Here is a 19,777-nt window from a genome sequence, read left to right as displayed (position 1 = left end):
AAGCCCACAACATTAGGAATGTTGGACATAACAATTCCATTTTATAAGCCGTAAAACACGTAAAAGTGGGAGTCAATGAGATAGAAGGACAAGAGAATTAGAATTACGTATAATCATACATGTAAGCACTGAAGAGACAGGCCTGCGTGAACTCTGGCCCCTTGAAGGAACGGTAGGTGGCACAGTGGAAATTCCGGTCTTTTAGACAGAATCATGTAGATTTGGAATGTTATCACCAGGAGTTAGTTTGTTGTACATTATACCAAATGTCTTCTTACTAAAACAATTTTGATTCTCCCTTTACAGTAAAGATATAGTTTAGATATTTTCATTTAGTATGTCATACTATTCCTCTACCACCATCAGAGGAAGACGGTTGGCCATGGTTTCTCCAGCATGTGAGGTACTGAGTGAATACTCAACAGAGCTGGCTTAGCGGAGGTAATAAGTGGCATTACCTCAGAATCTCGGTGGCAAAACTGCGTTCGTTCTGTGACCTAATCCCGTTGTCTCTCATACCTCCAAAATAGGCCCCAGTGCTTGTGCACACTTCCTTTTGAGTTAAACTAATTCAGAGTCCCCACGTGTTTTCATTTAGCTGAGGATGCTAAGTTTTCACTGCTACCTTTGGTCCAACTCTTGGGTGACTGTACCAACACATCCCCAAACGAGCACCCCAAGCCCTAGGCATGGAGGACAAGAACCTCCACATTCCTGGATTTTATTCATGAACAGATTTTATGCAATGGCAAGAAGAGGAAAAAGTATGTCAGAATCAGCAAGACAAAGCATACATACCAATTGATACTCTAGTTCACATTAGACAAAAATCAGTGATAGGACCAGGAAGGAAATAAACTAACCCAGAGTCCAGTCACTTCATGTAAGAATTAGACAGATGTGGGGGAGATTTTATAACCTATACATACTGCCAGCTGTTAAAAGTTATAATAAAATAGGCATGTAATAGGGTACTTAGTATTTGTTGCCTTATACTGGAAATAGTAATAAAAAGCATCTATCGTCATTTGGTAAAATGCCAGGCTTTCCAGAGTCTCACTGATGTCTATCTTTTAATACTCATTTTGCAGATAAGGAAAAGGGACAGAAGGATTAAGGCTGTCCAAACACACAGAGCTAGCAAGAGGCAGAACAAATTTCCAAACCCAGGGATGGCTTTTAACCTATTTTTTTTCCTTACTGAGAACATGTTTTTATTGATCTTAGAGAAGGGGGTGGGGAGAGAGAGAGAGACTAGACAGAAAGAGAGACAGACGGCGATGTGAGAGAGAAACATTGATCTATTGCCTCCTGTAATGCCCTGACAGGAGATGGAACCTGAAACCTAGGTTATGGCCAGGGATTGAGCCCACAACTCTTTGGTGTACAAGCCAATGCTCCAACCGCCTGGGCCACCCGGCCAGGACTACCCTCATATTTTTCTATTTCATTCTTAAGACTTGGCAAAGTGGAGGAATAGGAGAGGCCTATGGTACTTTAAACTGATAAGAACAGATACTACACTTGATCTTAGCCAAAAGGCCAAGAAGCGATGGGGCTACAGTATTTTAATCCATCCTTGGAGATTCATATTAACCCTAACCAATTGGTTTTTCTCCCAGTTTCCATATTCTGTTTGGAACAAATTTCTTTGATTATTCCAGATGCTTTAATGGAGAGTCTCTGGAAAATTTTCACCAACAGGGGGGAAATTAGGGAGAAAGCATATAAAATTTTATAGATGAGCTATCTCTTATGAATTTGGTTCATTCTTACTGGAATCCTCATTTGAGTGACTAACCTGTGACACTGTGTACAAGGAGGGGAAGTGAAGAAAATTGTTAAGGAAGGTGGTGCCATTTGTAATGCAAACTAATTTGTGGTAGCCATAGGCTCTTGTATTGACTGTGCAGAAATAGGGAGGCCAGGGGGATGGGCTGAGTTGTAACTACAGACTCAGTCAGTATTAGAAATTTTGACAGACAGAGTACAAATTAGAGCAAGACATCTATCACCACAAAAGAGCAGTCATCTAAGGAGCCCTCGGAGGGTTCTGCGTAGTGTTCCTGGAGGAGTCTTGGTAGTGGTGGGTGAGGAGGGCTCAAACGGCATATCGCCAGCCAACGTGTCCATGCAACAGATGGGTCCTCTCTCCCTCTTTTACATTGTGGTTATTGGGTACTTTTTAAAAACTAGAGACAAAAGATCCTATACTTTTGTTAAGTCATTACCAGTCTTCGTGTACTTTGCATAGAGGAACAGGAAAAGTAACATCAATTTAGACAACAAAAGAATGACATCTTACATGAACTGCAGTGTTGGGAACCGCCCTGCCTGGTTTCAGAGGCTGTAACCCCCATGGTTAAGGCTGAGTCAGAGTTGGGACCATAAGCCTCTAAGGAGACAAAGCTTATCTCCCTGGCAGGGGTGCCACCCCTGCCCACTTCACCCTGCTTGGCCCTGAGCTTGGCCAGTTAGCCAATGACGGGTAAGAATCCTCAAGGGAGGATCAACCTAAGACAGGCTCAGTCACCAGGGATAAGCTCGCAGGGAAGGACTCGGGGGGGGGGGCTGTGGCAAAAGGGGGTAATGGACCCTCGCCCCTCGGCTTTGAAATAGCCTGAGTCCTCATTCTGTCTGCAAGAAGTCTCCTAATCTCTTGGCTGCTTTACTTCCCTGTCTGACTTGAGCCTGAAGGATAACAGAGGGGGTACAGTCCTGTGCTGGGAGGGGCGGATTCCCTGGGGAATCAGGCCTAAGGAAAATAGGTACATTCCTGTGAAACCTACTTAATCTGTACCCTCAGCTTAAAAGATAAGGGTCCAGACTTGAGATGAGTCTGGTGCTTAAAGTTTTATGGCCCTCTAGCTGATTGGCTCAGACTAAGCCCTTGAAGTTCTCTGTAAATCTTGTATTGTTTAATCCTTACTGGCTGACAGTGATTGATGAGCTTTATCTGCATTCCTATGCCAATGAACCTAATAAAAGCCCATGGAGGGAAATGATCAAGGCCCTTCTCCTTTGAGAGATTGGCCATCTTTCCTCCCCAAGCAGATCATGTCTTGGTAGTCTTACTCTTCATCCGTGGCGGAACCGGGGGGCTGCGTTAAAGCCCCCCGACACTGCAGCTAATTTGGAAGAATAAACACAAGGTAATAAAATCTAAATTAAAACTCTTTCTCCTTTTTCCTTCAACAAAGGAGCCATACATTATTCTTTCCCTAGTCTTCTAGTACTTTGGGATGGCTACTTTGCCTTTTAGTCACAATAGAGGTAGAATATCCACGAATTAACTGCATTGCCCTGTTTGGTGTGGCTCAGTGGATTGATCATCGGCCTGCAAACCAAAAGGTTGCTGGTCTGATTCCCTGTTGGGGCATGTGCCTGGGTTGCAGGCCAGGTCCCCAGTTGGGGGTGCTTGAGAGGCAACGGAATGATGTTTCTCTCCCATTCTTTCTCCTTCCCTTACCCTCTTTCTGAAAATAAATTTTAAAAAAAATTTTAAAAAGAACTGCATCAATTGCAAGAACAAATTAATAATCTTTTCTAAATTTTTCCTTTATATCCAGTGCTTACAGCAAATTCTTGATTCTGTTTTTAAATTGAGAATTTTTTAAAATACCATTTTTAAATTTATTGATCTTAGGGAGGGGGAGGGAGAGGGAAAGAGGGAGTGAGAGAGGGAGAGAGAGAAAGAAGAGGGGAGAGGGAGAGAGAAATATCAACATTGATTTGTTGTTCCTCTTACTTATGCATTCATTGGTTGTTTCTTGTATGTGCCCTGACCATAGATCGAACCTGCAAACTCAGTGTATCGGGATGATGTTCTACCCAACTGAGTCACCTGGCCAGGGCCCAAATACTTGATATATTCTTGTATGCAACCCATAATACATAAATAAAATTTCGATTCCATCCATGAAGTAGAAACTCCGATAATGCAGGATTTTGAAAATTCATTTAACTCAGCAGTATGTTCCCATAAGCAGCGCTCTAATAGTTTTTCTTGCTCTTACTATTAAAGGACTTCCCAGACCTTGTCCTTATCCTACACAGACAGATACAAGATGTGTAAGTGAGCTTTATATTTAGCCACTTTGGATGGATAATAACACTGTTATTCTTAGGCAATCTAAAGTAATCATAGTTTTATGTCCTTGATCTTGAATGGAAATGTTCGATTTTGCATCAGTTATGCAGACTAGCTATGAAAGTGATTTTATTCATTGACCTATGAGAGATGATGAAATATGCCACTTCAGTTTTGTGTTAAAGAGGAAAAATACTTGGTATGCTAGCAACGTGCTGCACTATAAGGTAGACCCCAAAGGGTATGGTGTGAAGTAAAGGGAGGAGAGCAAAGCAGATTTCTCTGAAAACGAAGGGGTCATTTCTAGGTTTAGGGCAACCCAAGCACATGGTTTAGAGCTGTCTAGGTAAAGCCATGGCTTTACGATGTGCTGCCCTCTTACCTCAGGTCAGTCCTTCCTGTGGACTCTGACACGTACCGCCATGCGAGGGAATTCCACACAGCTCTCATTTCAAGGACGGTTCTCCAAAAACCAGTGGAAAGAGATGTGTCTGCATCAGTAACTGCCCAGTTGCCTTTTTACAGAAACTGACTCCAACCACCCATGAAATCAGTGTAATGAAACTTAAGAAATTTACTAGACGCCATTTACTTCCTGGTACCAAATGTGTAGGCACAGAACAAGAGGGGACCATTTGTTAGGTGATATGTGACATGTTAACGGTTCTGCTCATTTATGTTCATTAAGTTGTAGGAACTATGCAAATGTGTATGTCTAATCCCAACACTTAGAGTGAGCCGTGGGCCCAGATTGTAAGAGACTGTATGGAGAGAGATGACATAAGTAGTTCCGACCTGAAATTCTGCAACATCAGTTCACTGCCAATGGCGGATCTTGATAATTTTTAAGTTCATTTTTTTGGTAAATTTGTAATGGAAATAATTCTTGAAAGCATCTGTACCTCTTGTTTGCACATGTTTTGATAGAACCGCTTCACTTTCCACATCACTTGGAAACAAACCACGTTAGAAATGAGACCCTATAAACTCAAACTGGGCCTGGTGACATGACTGACTACAATATTTCACAGTGAGGGTAAATCTTAAGTGAAGAGTATATGGAATAACTGAAAGCTTTCTTCCAACCAGCTAAACTTTGGGAAGTCAAAACTATCAGCATGTATCAGGTGATAATCAGTCATTTTGCCTTGAAACTAAGGATAGAAGTGAGTCTTTAGAAATGGCAAGTGATCAAACCAGTATGTGCAGAAATTAACTTTTTTATTATATATCATATAATGTAGTAGTAAAGTTTGTTTGAAGTGCATGAATAAAAAGTTAGTGAAATTACAGGAGGAACAATCTATATAGCAATAATAGGTGCATTCCCTGTGCATCTGAAAGGAAAAAAAAAGAGTTTTCACTCATTTTGGCCTAAAACTTAGTGTTCAGGTTCCCAGGATTCTGACATCAGAACCCGGATAACGCTGATTAGAACCATAGGGGCTTTACAATAAAAGCTAAAATATTGACCATATGATGGCAAAAAGTCTTATTTTGTGATTATCTGATTCTCTTCTAGCTACTCTCTGATGAAGTTGGTGGCGCTGTAGAGGAGGACCGCCGCCTCCTGGACGAGGACCGGGACCGCTCGGCGTTGTAGGTGGCCTGCTTGTCGTAGTTCTCCATCTGAGCTTCAATGAAATCCCGCTGCTGCTGCCTGAGGGTCTGGCTGATGAGCCCAGGGAGGGCGTGGATGCTTCCGATTAAAGTCTCTAATTTCGTTTCCAGAGTAACAATCCTCTTCTCGAAATCTTCGCTCCGCTCGTTTAAGTCAGAAATCATGTCGTACATGATATTCTGGGTCTGGAAAACACGGTTGAGAGGGACAGAGAAACAAAGAACTAAGGCTTAGTCACTCTGGCCCGGGAAGCAAACTATCAGCTCTCACTGCGTGAGGCTGGTCTCCCTTAGGTGACATCCAGTGCAGGGGGTGGGGAGGGGAACCGCGCAGCTGCAAACTGAACATTTTGTCTTGCAAGGAAAATTCAGTATGATTGTTCAGTGCCAGGGTTTGAATTGTACTGTCTTAGGCATTAATTCGATCCAGTTGCCGGTACTGTAGGTGTTATTCCCAGTGATGTCTGGTTGTATACAGATAGATAGACATGTTTTGATTTAATATTTATGTATATATTTTAATGGTTGTTACAAATGTTAGAACATTGAATTCATTTTTAAGAAGTAACACTAATTAAGGCAAGGCTAATTTTTAAAAACAAGAGATTTAAAGAAAAACAAATAATAGTCTGGTACTAGGGTGTAGCAGAAGTTCTGAGGAAGGAATATGAAGTTTAGGACAAACTAACTTGATTACATAATTTAGGAACTTAAAACTGTCAAAATCTTCTGATTATCTTATGCTGTCCCACGGGTAAAATTAGGGTTCTCTGTGGGTCAGAGGTTATTTTTACAGATAATCATTGAGAGAATGACGGTCGGAGATACCGAAGGTACCAAGCGACCTGGTTGGCAATGGTTTGATCAGATGCTAAGTGGTTTGAAATAGACGTTTTTGGTGTCCTAGTGAATTCTGCAATTGATCATCTTGACCAGAGGATGTTCGTGACTCTGGATCCTGGTTGTATTTTCTGGAAGCATCCCAGACACAAGAGGAGAGCACCTCAGGGCCAATTGGCACAGAGGCAGAGAGAGAGGAGGGTGGCCAAGAAGGGAAGAATGGGGATGTCAGCCTTAGGTCTGTGCAGCCTTCCCCAAGTCTCAGCCCGCTTTGAATAAGCTTTCCCTCCCTTACCTCATCCCCTTTGCAGTATGTGCTCTTATACTGTTCAACGGTCCTGTGTAACACTCTCTTAATGATGATAAGTAAACTGATTCTATAAGGAGGTTACTATTCAGAACACAGGCAACTAGTGTGAGTTTGGCCATGGAGATAAAACACGTTAACTTTATTTTCACTGTGTAGTCTTGAGGCTAGTACAGCAACATCCATTCATTCAGAAAATATCGAGCCCTGTGGTGTGGGTAGTCAGTGGTCACAGTAATAAGCACTGAAGAACTAATTTGAAAGAAATAGTATCTTGCCTTATAGATATACTTTTGAAGTATATAAAGTAAAATGATATAGCTCTTGTATTTAATAAATATTTTTATTATACATTATAATATTATATATAGTAAAATGATATATCACATGTATATTACTTCCAAGTGGTCTGTTTTATTTTGTCTACAAATAACTAATTCCTTTTATCATTTGACATAGGAGTAATGAAAGAGCCCACACCATCTTTGTTCTTGACATGGCCAAGCAAGAGTCATATGTAAGTATTGCTATTAATGAAGGATGTCTTTGAGCTTCCTGTATGTGTGCGTCCCAGCTTAAATGCATGATGTAAGATACCATCCTAGAGGTAAGTCATTAAATACTTCACTTATCATCTTCTATATATGATATCGAATATTCATCTTCAACATATATATGGTATGTGCTATTGATATATATTAAAGTGAATATAATTTAGATGTGTTATTTCATGAGTAGCAAAAGCATGTGTGGATTTCATAGATTATACTTGAGGCTTTACAAAGGACATAGCTGATTTGCTAACTATGTTTAGAATGTACAGGTCCCGTTGAGAATTGCCTCTTTGGAAGCATTTGTGTTAAAAGGCTGAATACTTACATAAATGCTATTCTAATCTCACCTTTAGAATTAGTTCAAGAAAATGAGATGTGTGACTGTTGACGAATACTCATATTTTGAAAGTCGAGTTTACTTGGGAGAACAACCAAACATCAACCAGATACATCTTATAAATGTGGCAGAAGAATCTGGGGACTATTAATGTACTTTTAAAAAGAGGAACAATTTTTAAATGATGAAATGGAGAAAGAACCATAAATTATTTTACAAAGATAACTTTCCTTTTGAAAGATAACATTTTATTTTAAGATATAATTTCTGGTATTTTTTTAAAATTCAATTTTATATTCTTCTGAGTTTTCTTAAAATACATTAAAAAAATTGTACTGATGAGTCTTACTTAGCCTCCTAGTCAAACCCAGGATGTAGTTCTGTTCTCATAGGGATGACACTGAACTACAAATAAGAATCCCAAAGGTATTGTCTCATATTCCACCTGCATTTCTTACTGTACGTCCAAATCATTGCAAGTAGAAAAGCTTTTAGAATGCAGTTGAATAATATATATAGGCAGAAAAGAAGACATTAAGGAAGAGTTTTAAACTATTCTTGTACGTTGGACCATCACTTTAGGGCAGCTGGTGGGCTGAGTTGTTAAATAAATTGGGGGTGGCCCCTCCTGAAGCATTATTAGTTACTGTGCTGTGGTTAACTGCAACAGATGCATGTGTGAGGGCTGAGACCCCAAGCTTACCTTTGCCAGGTCCACCAAGGTATTTGCTTGGTCATTCAGTTTCCTCTGCTCCATTTTTACACTTCTCAATCTAAAAGACAGAGTCGGAAGTCAGAAAGGTTTCTTTCTTTCTACGACTATCATACGCCTTCCAAAGAGCATGCACAAAATCGACAAGAGCAATAACTGCATGGATAATGCCTTGAGTATTTGGGGTAAAGTCCAAACTGGTTATGTATCCGGTACAATGAGAAGCATGCTTCCCCAACACCACAAAAAGGAAAGGAGAGAGAGAGAAAAAGGTGAGGTGTCCACAGGACAACTACTCACCAGGTAGTTAAAAGTTGAATTAAGTAAGAAAGGCTCATAAGGATTTAACCATATGAGAAAAGCCGAAACATTCCTTAAAGCCCCAGTATCGTGACAAATAGACATAGGAAGAAATATGCAAAGCAGCTGGAATTGCGTCAATGTTGGAGCAGTGAGCACCTTCCTATGCCTACGTGACTAGATACAGGTGTTAGCCCTGTTTAGTCTGAAATGGGTTGGGTTAGGTATTTGAACCTGATGAAACACAGTGATAAGTGAGATTCTTATTAGCAAAAATAAAACTTTTATTCAACCAGCAGCAAGATAACTCAAAACACATAATTCCCTTATTCTTCACTTGACTTTTAACTTAAACTGCCATTGAATTTGAAGAGAAACCAGACCATTTCTTTGGGAGAATTTCTTTTAATTTTGATTGTGCATAAAAGTCAGAGGACAATTAGAGTGTCTGACAGATGGAATCGTTACTTGCAAAGTTACTTTTAGATACTTTTAAATACCGCTGCACATATCTGATTGACAGTGCCAAAGCCACTGTTTAGAAAAACCTTTCTGAATGAGAACTCTTAACTCTTCCTTAATGTATTTACTGTAATGTCTTAACAAATACTTAATTCAGTGCTTGCTACGGTACCAAGAAATTAAGATCTTCCAACAACAAAAAGTGTCTTATTCTTCTTTTAAGTCAATAATTCAAAGCTTTGCTCTGAAAGAGAACCAGGTCTCTCTGAGCTACCTAGTGAAAAAAACTATATATGTCTATGCTAACTTTAATATCTTGATGATGAATCATTTTACAAAATAGAGTGGTAATGCTGGGCAGAATACTTTTTATTATTTCCCAATTTAAATTAAAGGTAATTACATAGAAGGAAAAACATTCGCAGGGCAAGATTTTACTGCCAGGGAGATTTTTGTAACAAATGTTCACGATGCTCAGTGATTTTGTTCTGAAACTGGGATATCCAATATGTCACCAAATCTGCTCTACAGTGAAGATATAGTTCCTTCTGCCAGTGAGTTTAACTGACACCTGCCTACATCATGCTCTTTAACGATCTAAAAAACAGTTTAAGGTTATAACTTGTCACTGCGACTGTGTGTTTATTAGAATAGAATGGCTCCTTTTCGTGCCATTATAGAGACGGAATATGTTCTAGTCTAAAGAAATTTGCAAACATAGATTTAAATCTAATATGTTGTTGAAAAATGTTTCCCTAAGCACTTACAAGGGTTACAAGTCTGATGTATGTCTTTTAAAAACAAGCCATAAGCAACCCCTCCCCCCAAAACCAAACTTCAAATGTGTGAGTCACTGCGGAGCTGTGTGTCGGAGGGGACGGCAGACGTGCAGCCCGCCCTGTCTCTGCAACTGGTTCCACCGTCCGGCTCTTCATGCAGGCAATGAAGTGAGTCGGGTCAGACAGTGCTTCTGACTGCTGGCTTTGTACCCAGAGATGTTCTAGATGACTAAGTGATACTCAAGATATTAAACAGCACTAACACGGGTGGAGAGAAAGCAATTCCTGTTAATTCTCCTCTAATTTTCGATTATTATAAGAAAAAGGTCTCAGGCTGGTCCAATACTGTTTTTATCTTCTAACACCTGCTATCTTCTACTTTTTTAAAAAGAGAGTGAGCAAACTCACAGCTCAGAGCTTTCTGCAGACAACAGCCTGTGGCCAGAATTCAATACCAGTGTTTTAATTGTCAATCGATATTATTTTTATCTCTCTTTGCTGGGAATGATATTTTTAAATCCATTCATGATAGGGATTTATATCAAGCTTTTTTTTTTCAAATCGAAGTAATAGTATAATTGGCACATGAATGCCTGAAGTTTGGGATCACCAGACCGGAAGCCTCTTGTAACTTGTAAGTGCAGAGAAAGTCCTGAACTCAGCCAGTCTGGTGGCAGGGCCAGTGCTGGTCCCTTGGCCAAGGGGGGCACATCACACTCCAACCAAAGGAGCCTAATTTACTTCTCCTTGGTCACCATATTATGTTTCTGACAGTAGAATTTTGCCCATTTTATTTTCTACTAATCTAGAAGGCTGACCTAGAGTAGCCTACTTTGATTGGAATCCCTTTGGCTCTCTGCACTTAAATCTTCTCGCCTCGCTGCTTCTTAGACTGCCTGAGACGTAGAGCTGGTAGAAAAAGCCTACTCGAGCTGCAGCTGCCAGAATAAAAGGTAACACGCAGATGTGTATTTTACTTTTTTCTCCCCCCAAAGAATACGAAACATATGTTGATTTCTTCCTTGTGAACTTCACTTATCACAGGAAAATATCATGATTTTGGATCACATTTCCATAGCAGCAATCAGACTACTAAAATCCACAAATAAAGAATCCGCTGGGTGCATGCAGCCGGGAGAAAACTCTGCAAATGTTGAAAGGAGCGGCTCACACAACTTACTTCCGAGCTCTATTTTCATTTTGTTGAAATAAAAAGACAAAACAAAAGAAAAGAAACTGTAAAATATTCTGGAACAAAATAACAGTGTGGCGTTCACTTGTGCACAGGGGGCTCGATTCACTGGCTGGAAGATCCTGTTAAGATTCTGCAGGATTCGGGCATATTGACCAGAGAGAAACACTATTCAATACATTGCCATGCCTCTTCCTTGCTACCGGTCTTCCCCCCGCATGAAAGCCCACAGTTCCCTCCAGAGCTGGACTTCGGAAGGAAGAACTCGCGTCACGTCACTTTGGCCTCTTTGATACAGGATGTATAAGTAATAGAGAACATTTTTGCTTAATATGAATGTGATGTGCTTAAAAGGACATTCGAAACAATAGGATTATAATGTTGTTGTTTTTTTCTTTTGAAGGGGTGCATCTTTTCCGAGTTGGGGCTGTTTAGAAACCCGGCTTTCTGAAAGGGAGGTAATGTAACACTTTGTTATAGAAATTACGTTTATTGAATTTCATGGCTCTGAGACAAGTTATGTTGGCTGATGGGTGTATAGTTGAAATGGAAGAATGATAAACTTTATAAAGTTAAAGCTGCTACCAGAAAAAGGGTGAAAAGCTATAGAAACAGAGTGCTTGGAGGCACTAAGTGATCACCCAAAAAGACAGCTACGTTCCTGAGAAGAGTTCACAACCGTCGGAGACTAGAGAGGCCACGTGTTGAGGAGAAAGGCTATGAAGCTTGGAAAAGAGCGAGACTTGAAATAGAGCGGGCCTGACAGAAAGGCAGAGAGAGCTATTGAAAAAGCTCTCAGGACAAATCAGAGAATAGAAGAGGCCAAGAGAGCCGTAGCTAATGAATTTGTCAACTTTTCCTCAACCAGCAAAGTCTCACTTTACCCAATGCTGACAGACAAGGCTGACAGGCTCACTGGGTGTGAACAGTGGGCAATAAAGGCCTTGCCCTTAGGAATCGAGCCCTATGTGCTTGTTCTTATGACTTCACTAACTTAAAATGAAAGGTGATTATGCATGATTAGAATAAACTAGCCAAACCCAGCCCATATAAACTCTCAGTTGTATTTTTTCACAGAGTATAAGGTCCCTCCCCCACTCAAAGGAAATCCATTAACCCAAGACTAATTCATAAAACAATTGAGAACATTTCTGAGTTGCTTGAAGCTCCTCTGCTGTCGGAGTACATGTTGCTACAGAAGAAACAGAATGAGAAATGTCTGAAAGAGGCAGAGGACTCCCATGCAGTTCCCTCTAGTAGTCCATCCCAGAGAAGCACGCCGAAGGGGCCACGAAACCCTTACGGTCAGGCCAGTACACCGGGAGCAACACGCCAATAGCTCAGGGGCAGTTTTTAAAACTAGTTCACTCAAAGATTTTTTTTCTAACGGTTATTATGAAAAATTGAAAACCCTACAGCAAAGTTGAAAAGATTGTATTGTGAACCCCCTAAAATGTCTCCTAAGTTCCTGAGTGTCAATGCATTCAGAACTTAACAGCTCTATGACCATATATAAATGTGAATATAAATATATAAATACCCACTACTTACACATGGCTACAGATTATATTACTAAAAAACTGTCAAACCATCTTTTCATTTTCTGTGATATGAAGATTTACCCAAGGCATCAAAGGCAAATCACATTTAATTACACAGTTAATAGGCTACACTGGCAGGAAGGGGCACAGACCCCATCTGGAGGCCACTGGACGTGTGGCTGCTGCTGGACGCGTGGACGGACTGACCTCGCCCACTTCTGTGTCATCTCACTCCCACATAGGTGAGCTTTCCTTCTAATACATTTAACATATTTCCCTTTAGATTAGTCTGGGGACATTAACAGTGCAGAGAATGATTTCTGCGTAGCACACCAGGAGCGCCTCTTGCATGAGTGCTAGGGTCACTGTGTCACATGGTCGGGGGCGTGGGGGAAAATTGTGCTGGGTGACTCTTGGGGAAGAGACTTGTGCTCAGACAGGATAAAAGGCCCAAGGAGAGCAGAGGTGAAGGCTCAGCATCACTCTGGGGCTCGCTCTCTGAGATCCAAGCTTCAGGAATGGAGGTGACTAGGCGAGGGCTCCAGGTGGTGGTGGGCAGTGACAGAGGCCGCTGTCAGCTCCCGGGAGTAGCTCCTTTCTGTGAGCCAGACTGAATGCAAAATTCCTCTCTGTGCTTTTCCCTCTTATTCTTTCCCAGACTTTAAAGGAGTATTATCTTAAAATTCTAGCTTTATGGGGTAAAAGGCATAGTTGTGTGTCTTGTGGAGTCACAGAGCTAAAGGAGAAATGATGTCACTTTGGTGTTGGCGGCAGCAAGGGAAAGCGCATGAGGGACTAGCAGTGCGGGCCGGCTACTCCACCACCTGTGCAGTCGCCCTCTGCTTTAGACCTCGAGTCCTTGAAGCTTCTTTTCATTTAAAAAAGCTGCAATTTCCACAGAGTGCATAGATGACCATAATTATAGACATATGCTACATTTCCAGTGGTACTTGGTTAAAATGGGAAGTTGGTTGGACAGGTAAAAAGACAATATTAGTGCTTAGTGATTTCCCACAAAATGTTAATGTAATAACATATTACATACAAATTACCTAAATACATAAAATAAAAACTCCAGCCTCAGAGATTTCTCATCTGCAGTGCTAGTCAGCTCTGCGAAGACACATTTCACTGCACAGCCAAGAGACCTAGCGCTTACCCACCTTTCCACGAGTGCCCAGTAGGCTGCATAAGGAAAGCCCACCAGTGTGACCACGCCTGCTCTTCCCCACTTGCCAATGGCATTGACCAAGTCCGCATGGCCTCATAACTGACACCCACACATGAATGTACTTACGGTAAGGGCGCTGCCAGCCTGGGGGAGAAAGACCTGGTGCTTTCAGGGTATCATGGAAACTTACTAGATATAAATCTGTACTTTAAAGGTCTGTGATAGTGACAAGGCATAGCAATGACAGGGCATGAAAGACTTCAGCTCTGGTGGTCTGGGTAAAGTCGGAATAATGACAAAAGAGTCACGGTCTATAGGAACTGTAAAATCTATAATGAACATGTAGCATATAGAAAATCCCCCAAGTCCTGACTAAAAGCTCATTTAAAAATTCAAGTATTAAGTCAATTGTAGTACTACCTTCATGTAAAGATGCTAGGCAGTATGTTTTAAAAATCCAGAGAAATCTTAAAATGTTAAAATTTTGTCTAGTTTTTGTCTAGTAGATTCAAACTAAATATCTTAGAGCAAACTATATAATAAGCTAAATTAAGAAATACAATTTTAATTGAAATTATATCACTTCTAAAAAACTGAGATTTTAACTACTATATATATTCAATGACTATTTTCCCAATAATAAATGATTTTTAATCATACAAGAACTGAAAACTTTTCTTAGGATTTCATTTGTGAAATTACTAAATTGCCAAATAATATCTTCTGGGAACAAGCACGACATCATTTCCTTTTTTGCCCCCTCGTGAGAGAAGGACAGCCAATGCTAGAATCAAAACCTAGAGACACAAACCAGGACGGAAATGAAAATGGTACTTACTGATGAATAGCTTGCAAGAATTTTCGTTGATGTTTTCTAACTTTTGCATGATCTATTTTTTTTACTAGCTTTGTATTTTTGTAAATTAGCCATGTTTCCCTGAGTACATTGGCAGCTGCGTTTTTCACCTGTTAACAAAACAAACAAGAAAAGCAGTTGATAAATTCCCAAGCGGAATCCTTTGCAACTTTGCAGGGGTCACATTCTTCATCCCGATGGTCATGGTAAGCTCTAGCACTGTTTAGTAACTATGTCTCAAAAAAACTATTCTGCATGCATCTCTAGGTTTTAAGAAGTCCCTGTGTCTGTGTGGGAACAATACTTAAATTGAAATATTAAGGAGCCACTGATCTCTTCCTGGGCTAAACTCAACCCTATTAGGGACTTTCACTCAACCACTTTTTTTTCAGTCAAGAGGTGCTTATTTCTCCACCTTGTATTGCAATTGTTCTCTTTGTGTTCTTCATTTCTCTGGAGAAAGGAAAAATGCCAGAAAGCCAAGGTTAATCTTGTCCTTTGTGGGCTTGCTCAGCATTTCTGGCTGTGCACTACAGGAAGCAGGCATGCTTTCACTGCTGAATGTACGGGGTGGGGACCCAGTCCTGCAGCCTTGCAGACTGACTTAGCAAACTCTATGCTTGTTAGCACCCTTTGATTAACTGGCAGAGCGTCAAGTTGTCATGATTTTGCTGCTAACTTAAATATACTGCATTTCAAAAGGATGGGACACACCCAAGGATGAAAACCTCACAGTAACACTGCCAAGACCTACTGCAGTTGATGGAGGGTGTGACACTTCCTGGAGGTGTTCAATTACTTGCTTTCTTGATTAACATCTTCAAAAAAAAAAAAAAAAAATCCTGCAGGCTGATAAAGGGCCCAGCCAAGAAAATATTTGTTCTCTCCCTTGATCACACTATAAAATTTGAAGACCCAGAGCTTTCATTTGGCTTCTTCTGGTTAATTACTTATTCTAAGAAGTTGTTCTATTTCATTCTTTTGAGTGATGCATAAGGATGTTTCATAGAGAGAGCTGCGGGCTCGTGGGGGGCTGGGAGGAGGAAAACAATGCTTTAAGGAAGGCCATGTGGTGGGGAAGACAGAACAGTGAGCTGGGCTTGAGTAAGTTCTTTGACTCTACTAGCCAAGTCTAGCCAAGGGGACGAGCTAACTAGTGTAGGGGACTAGTGTAGGACTTTTGTTTCCTCTTCATCATGAGAGGTTTGGGAGAATTATTATTAAAGTTCTTTTCAGCTCTTAGGTTTACAATAAGGAAGAACCTTAGAATTATACTAAAATTATGGGCCCATGTATGCATGCATATTTTTTCACATTAGGAAAGAAAGCATCTCTTCCATCTTGCTGAAAAGGTTTATTTTTGAGCAAAATCGTATCACTAGAACCCATTTTAAGAAACTGACTGGTTTCTGATAACTGCTTTTAGGAGTAACTTTGATTACATCCTTTGGATATTCATCAGCCTTTGCATGGACAACATGTCTCACACCTACAGAAAAATGGCCAAAACCCTGGAGGCCGAGCACAAGCAGTTCAAGTAAGGAACATCATCATCCACGGCGAAGGTCGGAGGTGTTCCAGGTACTTCTGGGCTCTTCATTCTTACGGAAACACATTTCTTTTCCTCACAGAGGGAGGAGTCACCTCTCAGAAGGCTTTTCTCCACCTGACCCTTTTATGTCCTTTCAAAGTTAAGGAAATGGATGCAGCATAAGCTGTTGAGGGTTGGGGATCTGGCTTTTAAAAGACCAGTGGGATGTGACTGGCCAGCACTGCCAGGAGTTGGGATAGGCCCTTCGTGTTTGGAAGAACGACCAGCCAGGGCAGGTCCCAGCTCTCGTTGGCTGTCTGGAACAGCTGTAGCTGCCTGAAGACCAGTAAGGGCCCTGGTGGATGTCCCCTCCCTGACTTAATCATCCTGAGATGCAGAGGAGCAACCTAGAGGGCTGGTGAGGAAGCCAGAAAACTGGGTAAAAACTGATGAACAGAAACACAGCAGTTGAACATAGCAATGTTTGGAATAGAACACAGGAACTGATTTTAGTTTGGATTCCCCACAAGGTTTTGAGTACATGAAACAGAGTTTATTCTTGTATTATTGTTTATTATTGTATTATTTTCCATGTGGACAACTGAAAACCTACTTTTGCCCTGCCCTGTACAAATAGCAAATGCCAAATTACTGAAGTCTATGCACTTTTACAGAGGTGATTCAGTGCTTGTCCCCTATGTATTTTAAATGATTCTCTTTGGGATGGTTGGGGAATGGCTAAGGGAACAAGGGACCTCAAGTTCAGAGATCAATGGGATGGCTATGCCTGAGGCCTTATGTTGCAGTATTTGCATTCACTCCTGTTAGTTGACAAGCTGAAACTGAAAGTGATTCCTCATCATATGGCTGTTTTTAAAACCTGTGAAACACATGTATGCATTTATGTTGCAACATCTCCATTCTAATTCCCTAATAGGTTTTCAAACATAGGAATTAAACTCTTAAAGTGTCAAATTAAACTGCTATTTTTCCAAACAGCAGCCACAAAACAATATGTCCAAGAATAGAAGAACTTATCCTCTGCCTAATGCTCAGATGTGCTTCCAGTAGGTTTTCGCAGCCCCTCCTGGGTTGAAAGGGAGCAGTTGTCAGGGACAAGGCAGGGTGGGCAGCACTTCAGTGTCTACAGGTTTGAACTGTGGGGAATTGTTACACGAAAGTGATCTGCAACCTTACAGGAAAAACTGGGAGAGGAGAAGCAGATCGATGCATTTGTGATCACTGGCATGAAAGAGACATGGATCTGGAAGGGAAATGTCCTTTGTTTGCACAATTTAGAATCCGACAGTCCGTCACCTAACAACGCAACCCTGGAGCCCCTCCTCCGTTTCCAGGGATGTACAGCAGGGACAATATAGTCAGGTTACAAAATCTCACAGGGCAGGGGCCATGTCATGAATCTGTGTCTCCCTGGCTCCGTGCTTTGGGCCCAGCTGGTACTAAGGAAATGTCTATGGGGTTAAATCTGCATCATAAACACTTTAAATCATGAACAACAGATGCATATTTATCAGCCAGAGGATCCTCCTGATAAGAAGGTTGTAGAGGTTGGAGAAGAGACAGAGGATCTAATGGGTCAGTGCATTTGCATTTCTTAATTCAACACATTTATTGAGTCTCTACCACATGTCAGATACCACGATAGTTTGTATGAAGGATTCGCAGATGTGCCTCAAACATTTAGTAGCTGTAATAATTCTACTGTCAGTTAATGGGCCAATACCACTAAGAAGTACGACTTATTTCCTATACTTCAAAAAATGAGGAGAGCGTGAGAATTCTTTTTTAACAGGAAAGGACTTCTTCCTCCCTCCACCCCTCTCCACACACAGAGCAAAGGAAGAACATAAGAACAATTTGTTCTGCCTCACTAATGCACAACTCTAATTCAAAACTTTTATCAGAAAAATTGTGAAAGGCATATTAATAATCAGATATTTTAATAATAACAATTTGAGAAATCAAAGACCCTAAAAATAACTCAAACTATTAAAAGTAATATTACTTTCCCACATGCCTTAAACCCACTTTCGTGGGTATAAAGGATATGAAATGTTATATTGCTGACTCACAGGAAATTATAAAATATTAAAGTCACAAAGTGTAACAGTACTTTATAAACCACAAAAAAACACTTAAAGCTGATAGACTTTTAAACAACAGTTTGCTTCGTTGAGCCCTAAATGACACATAATTAGAGCAGTGTTTAAAAGGCCGGTTTGTTTACAGTGATCTTTTGCTTTATAACACTGTGACTCTTTTTCCACTCATTTCTTTGTTTTTCTTCCTCTTGCCTCTCCCTTCAGAGACTTGCTTAAGTGCAATCCTTCCACTCTTCCCAAATATAAGGTGAAGGAACATAATCTCTGATTTAAGAAGCAGGGCAATTTTTTTTAAGAGAACCATTTCTTTAAAATTTGTGTTTAAATTATAGTTGATGTACAATATATCAGGCGTACAACATAGTGAGTAGACATTTATATACTTACAAAGTGATCACCCTGATAAGTCTAGTATCCATCTGGTACCATGTGTACTTATTACAATAGTATTGACTATATTCCTTATGCTGTACATCCTCATACTATTTTTATAACTGGCTATTTGTATTTCTTAATCCCTTTCACCCGTCCCCCTAGGAGGAGAGTTTCTTGCTTCTCATTCTGAAAACTACAGTAAAATGTTGCCACATAGGCTGTGGGTGATGCCTCTGGAATGCCTGGGACCAGTGCAGACAATGCTACTGAGCCTGTGCACCAGCTATTGCACCAGCTGTCACATGTTCTAGGGCCCTTGCAGCAGCTGCAGTGGGTGTGTTCGGGGCTCCTATCTTGCCGCCCAGGTCTCCGTTAGACCAGGTACTGGGGGTGGGGGCCAGTGACTGTTGTGATGGTGGAAGAGGGCAAGGCCAAGGGATCCATTGGTTCTGTGTTTCGACCCACTAGGCTGTGAGTCCGAGGACACTGTAAGAGCTACATGGAGTATATCCCTCAAAATTTCTGTTCACTTGTTAAGAGACACACAGGAAACAATTATGTAGTTGCATAATAGTGTTCTTATTATGGATCTTATTGAGAATTCTTAACAGGATTGGAAACACCCACAGTGGACATTAATATGTATAATTATCCTCTGTGGTACATCTAGCTACTTGAAAATTTTTGTCAAGTTTCTTTCCAAAATGAAAGAATTCAGCGAGCTAACCTCCCGGATTTCTTCTTGATTTAGACCTAAAGGAAGAGTAACAATATATTCCCGCCCGCACAGCATGATCAGCACACCTCTGCGAGGCGATAAGCTGCAAATCGGTTAGAGCGCTGGCCCTGCCAAACTGAGCCCAGTGACACGTTCCTGCCGTTATGCTTTCACTTTAACGTCACCAAATTGAACTGCAGAGTGTCGGGTACACTTTCAGAATTACATAGAACCGTCTTCCTTCATGCTGGTGCGCCGTGAAAGGTGGT

At 40.8% G+C, this 19,777-nt stretch overlaps 1 protein-coding gene and 1 pseudogene across 2 annotated transcripts in view; both read right to left on the bottom strand.

The window, feature by feature from the left end:
- Positions 1-1,454: 1,454 nt before the first annotated feature.
- Positions 1,455-1,554, bottom strand: LOC112307246 (U2 spliceosomal RNA; annotated as a pseudogene).
- Positions 1,555-5,275: 3,721 nt separating this feature from the next.
- Positions 5,276-19,777, bottom strand: part of KCNN2 (potassium calcium-activated channel subfamily N member 2) — a 142,414-nt gene continuing 127,912 nt past the window's right edge. Inside the window, exons 7-9 of one of the 2 annotated variants that reach the window (XM_024563297.3) lie at positions 14,744-14,871; positions 8,452-8,521; positions 5,276-5,896 (exon numbers count right to left, since the gene is read on the bottom strand). In XM_024563297.3, coding sequence (XP_024419065.2) covers positions 5,609-5,896; positions 8,452-8,521; positions 14,744-14,871 — 486 coding nt within the window. In that variant the 3' untranslated portion in view covers positions 5,276-5,608. The remainder of the gene's footprint in view (positions 5,897-8,451; positions 8,522-14,743; positions 14,872-19,777) is intronic. The other variant, XM_053911551.2, reaches the window with a different exon arrangement.

Source organism: Desmodus rotundus, chromosome 1, assembly GCF_022682495.2.
Source record: "Desmodus rotundus isolate HL8 chromosome 1, HLdesRot8A.1, whole genome shotgun sequence".
Classification (NCBI taxonomy): Eukaryota; Metazoa; Chordata; class Mammalia; order Chiroptera; family Phyllostomidae; genus Desmodus; species Desmodus rotundus.
The sequence above is the reverse complement of the archived record's forward strand: the minus strand, read 5'-3'. Positions and strand labels throughout refer to the sequence as shown.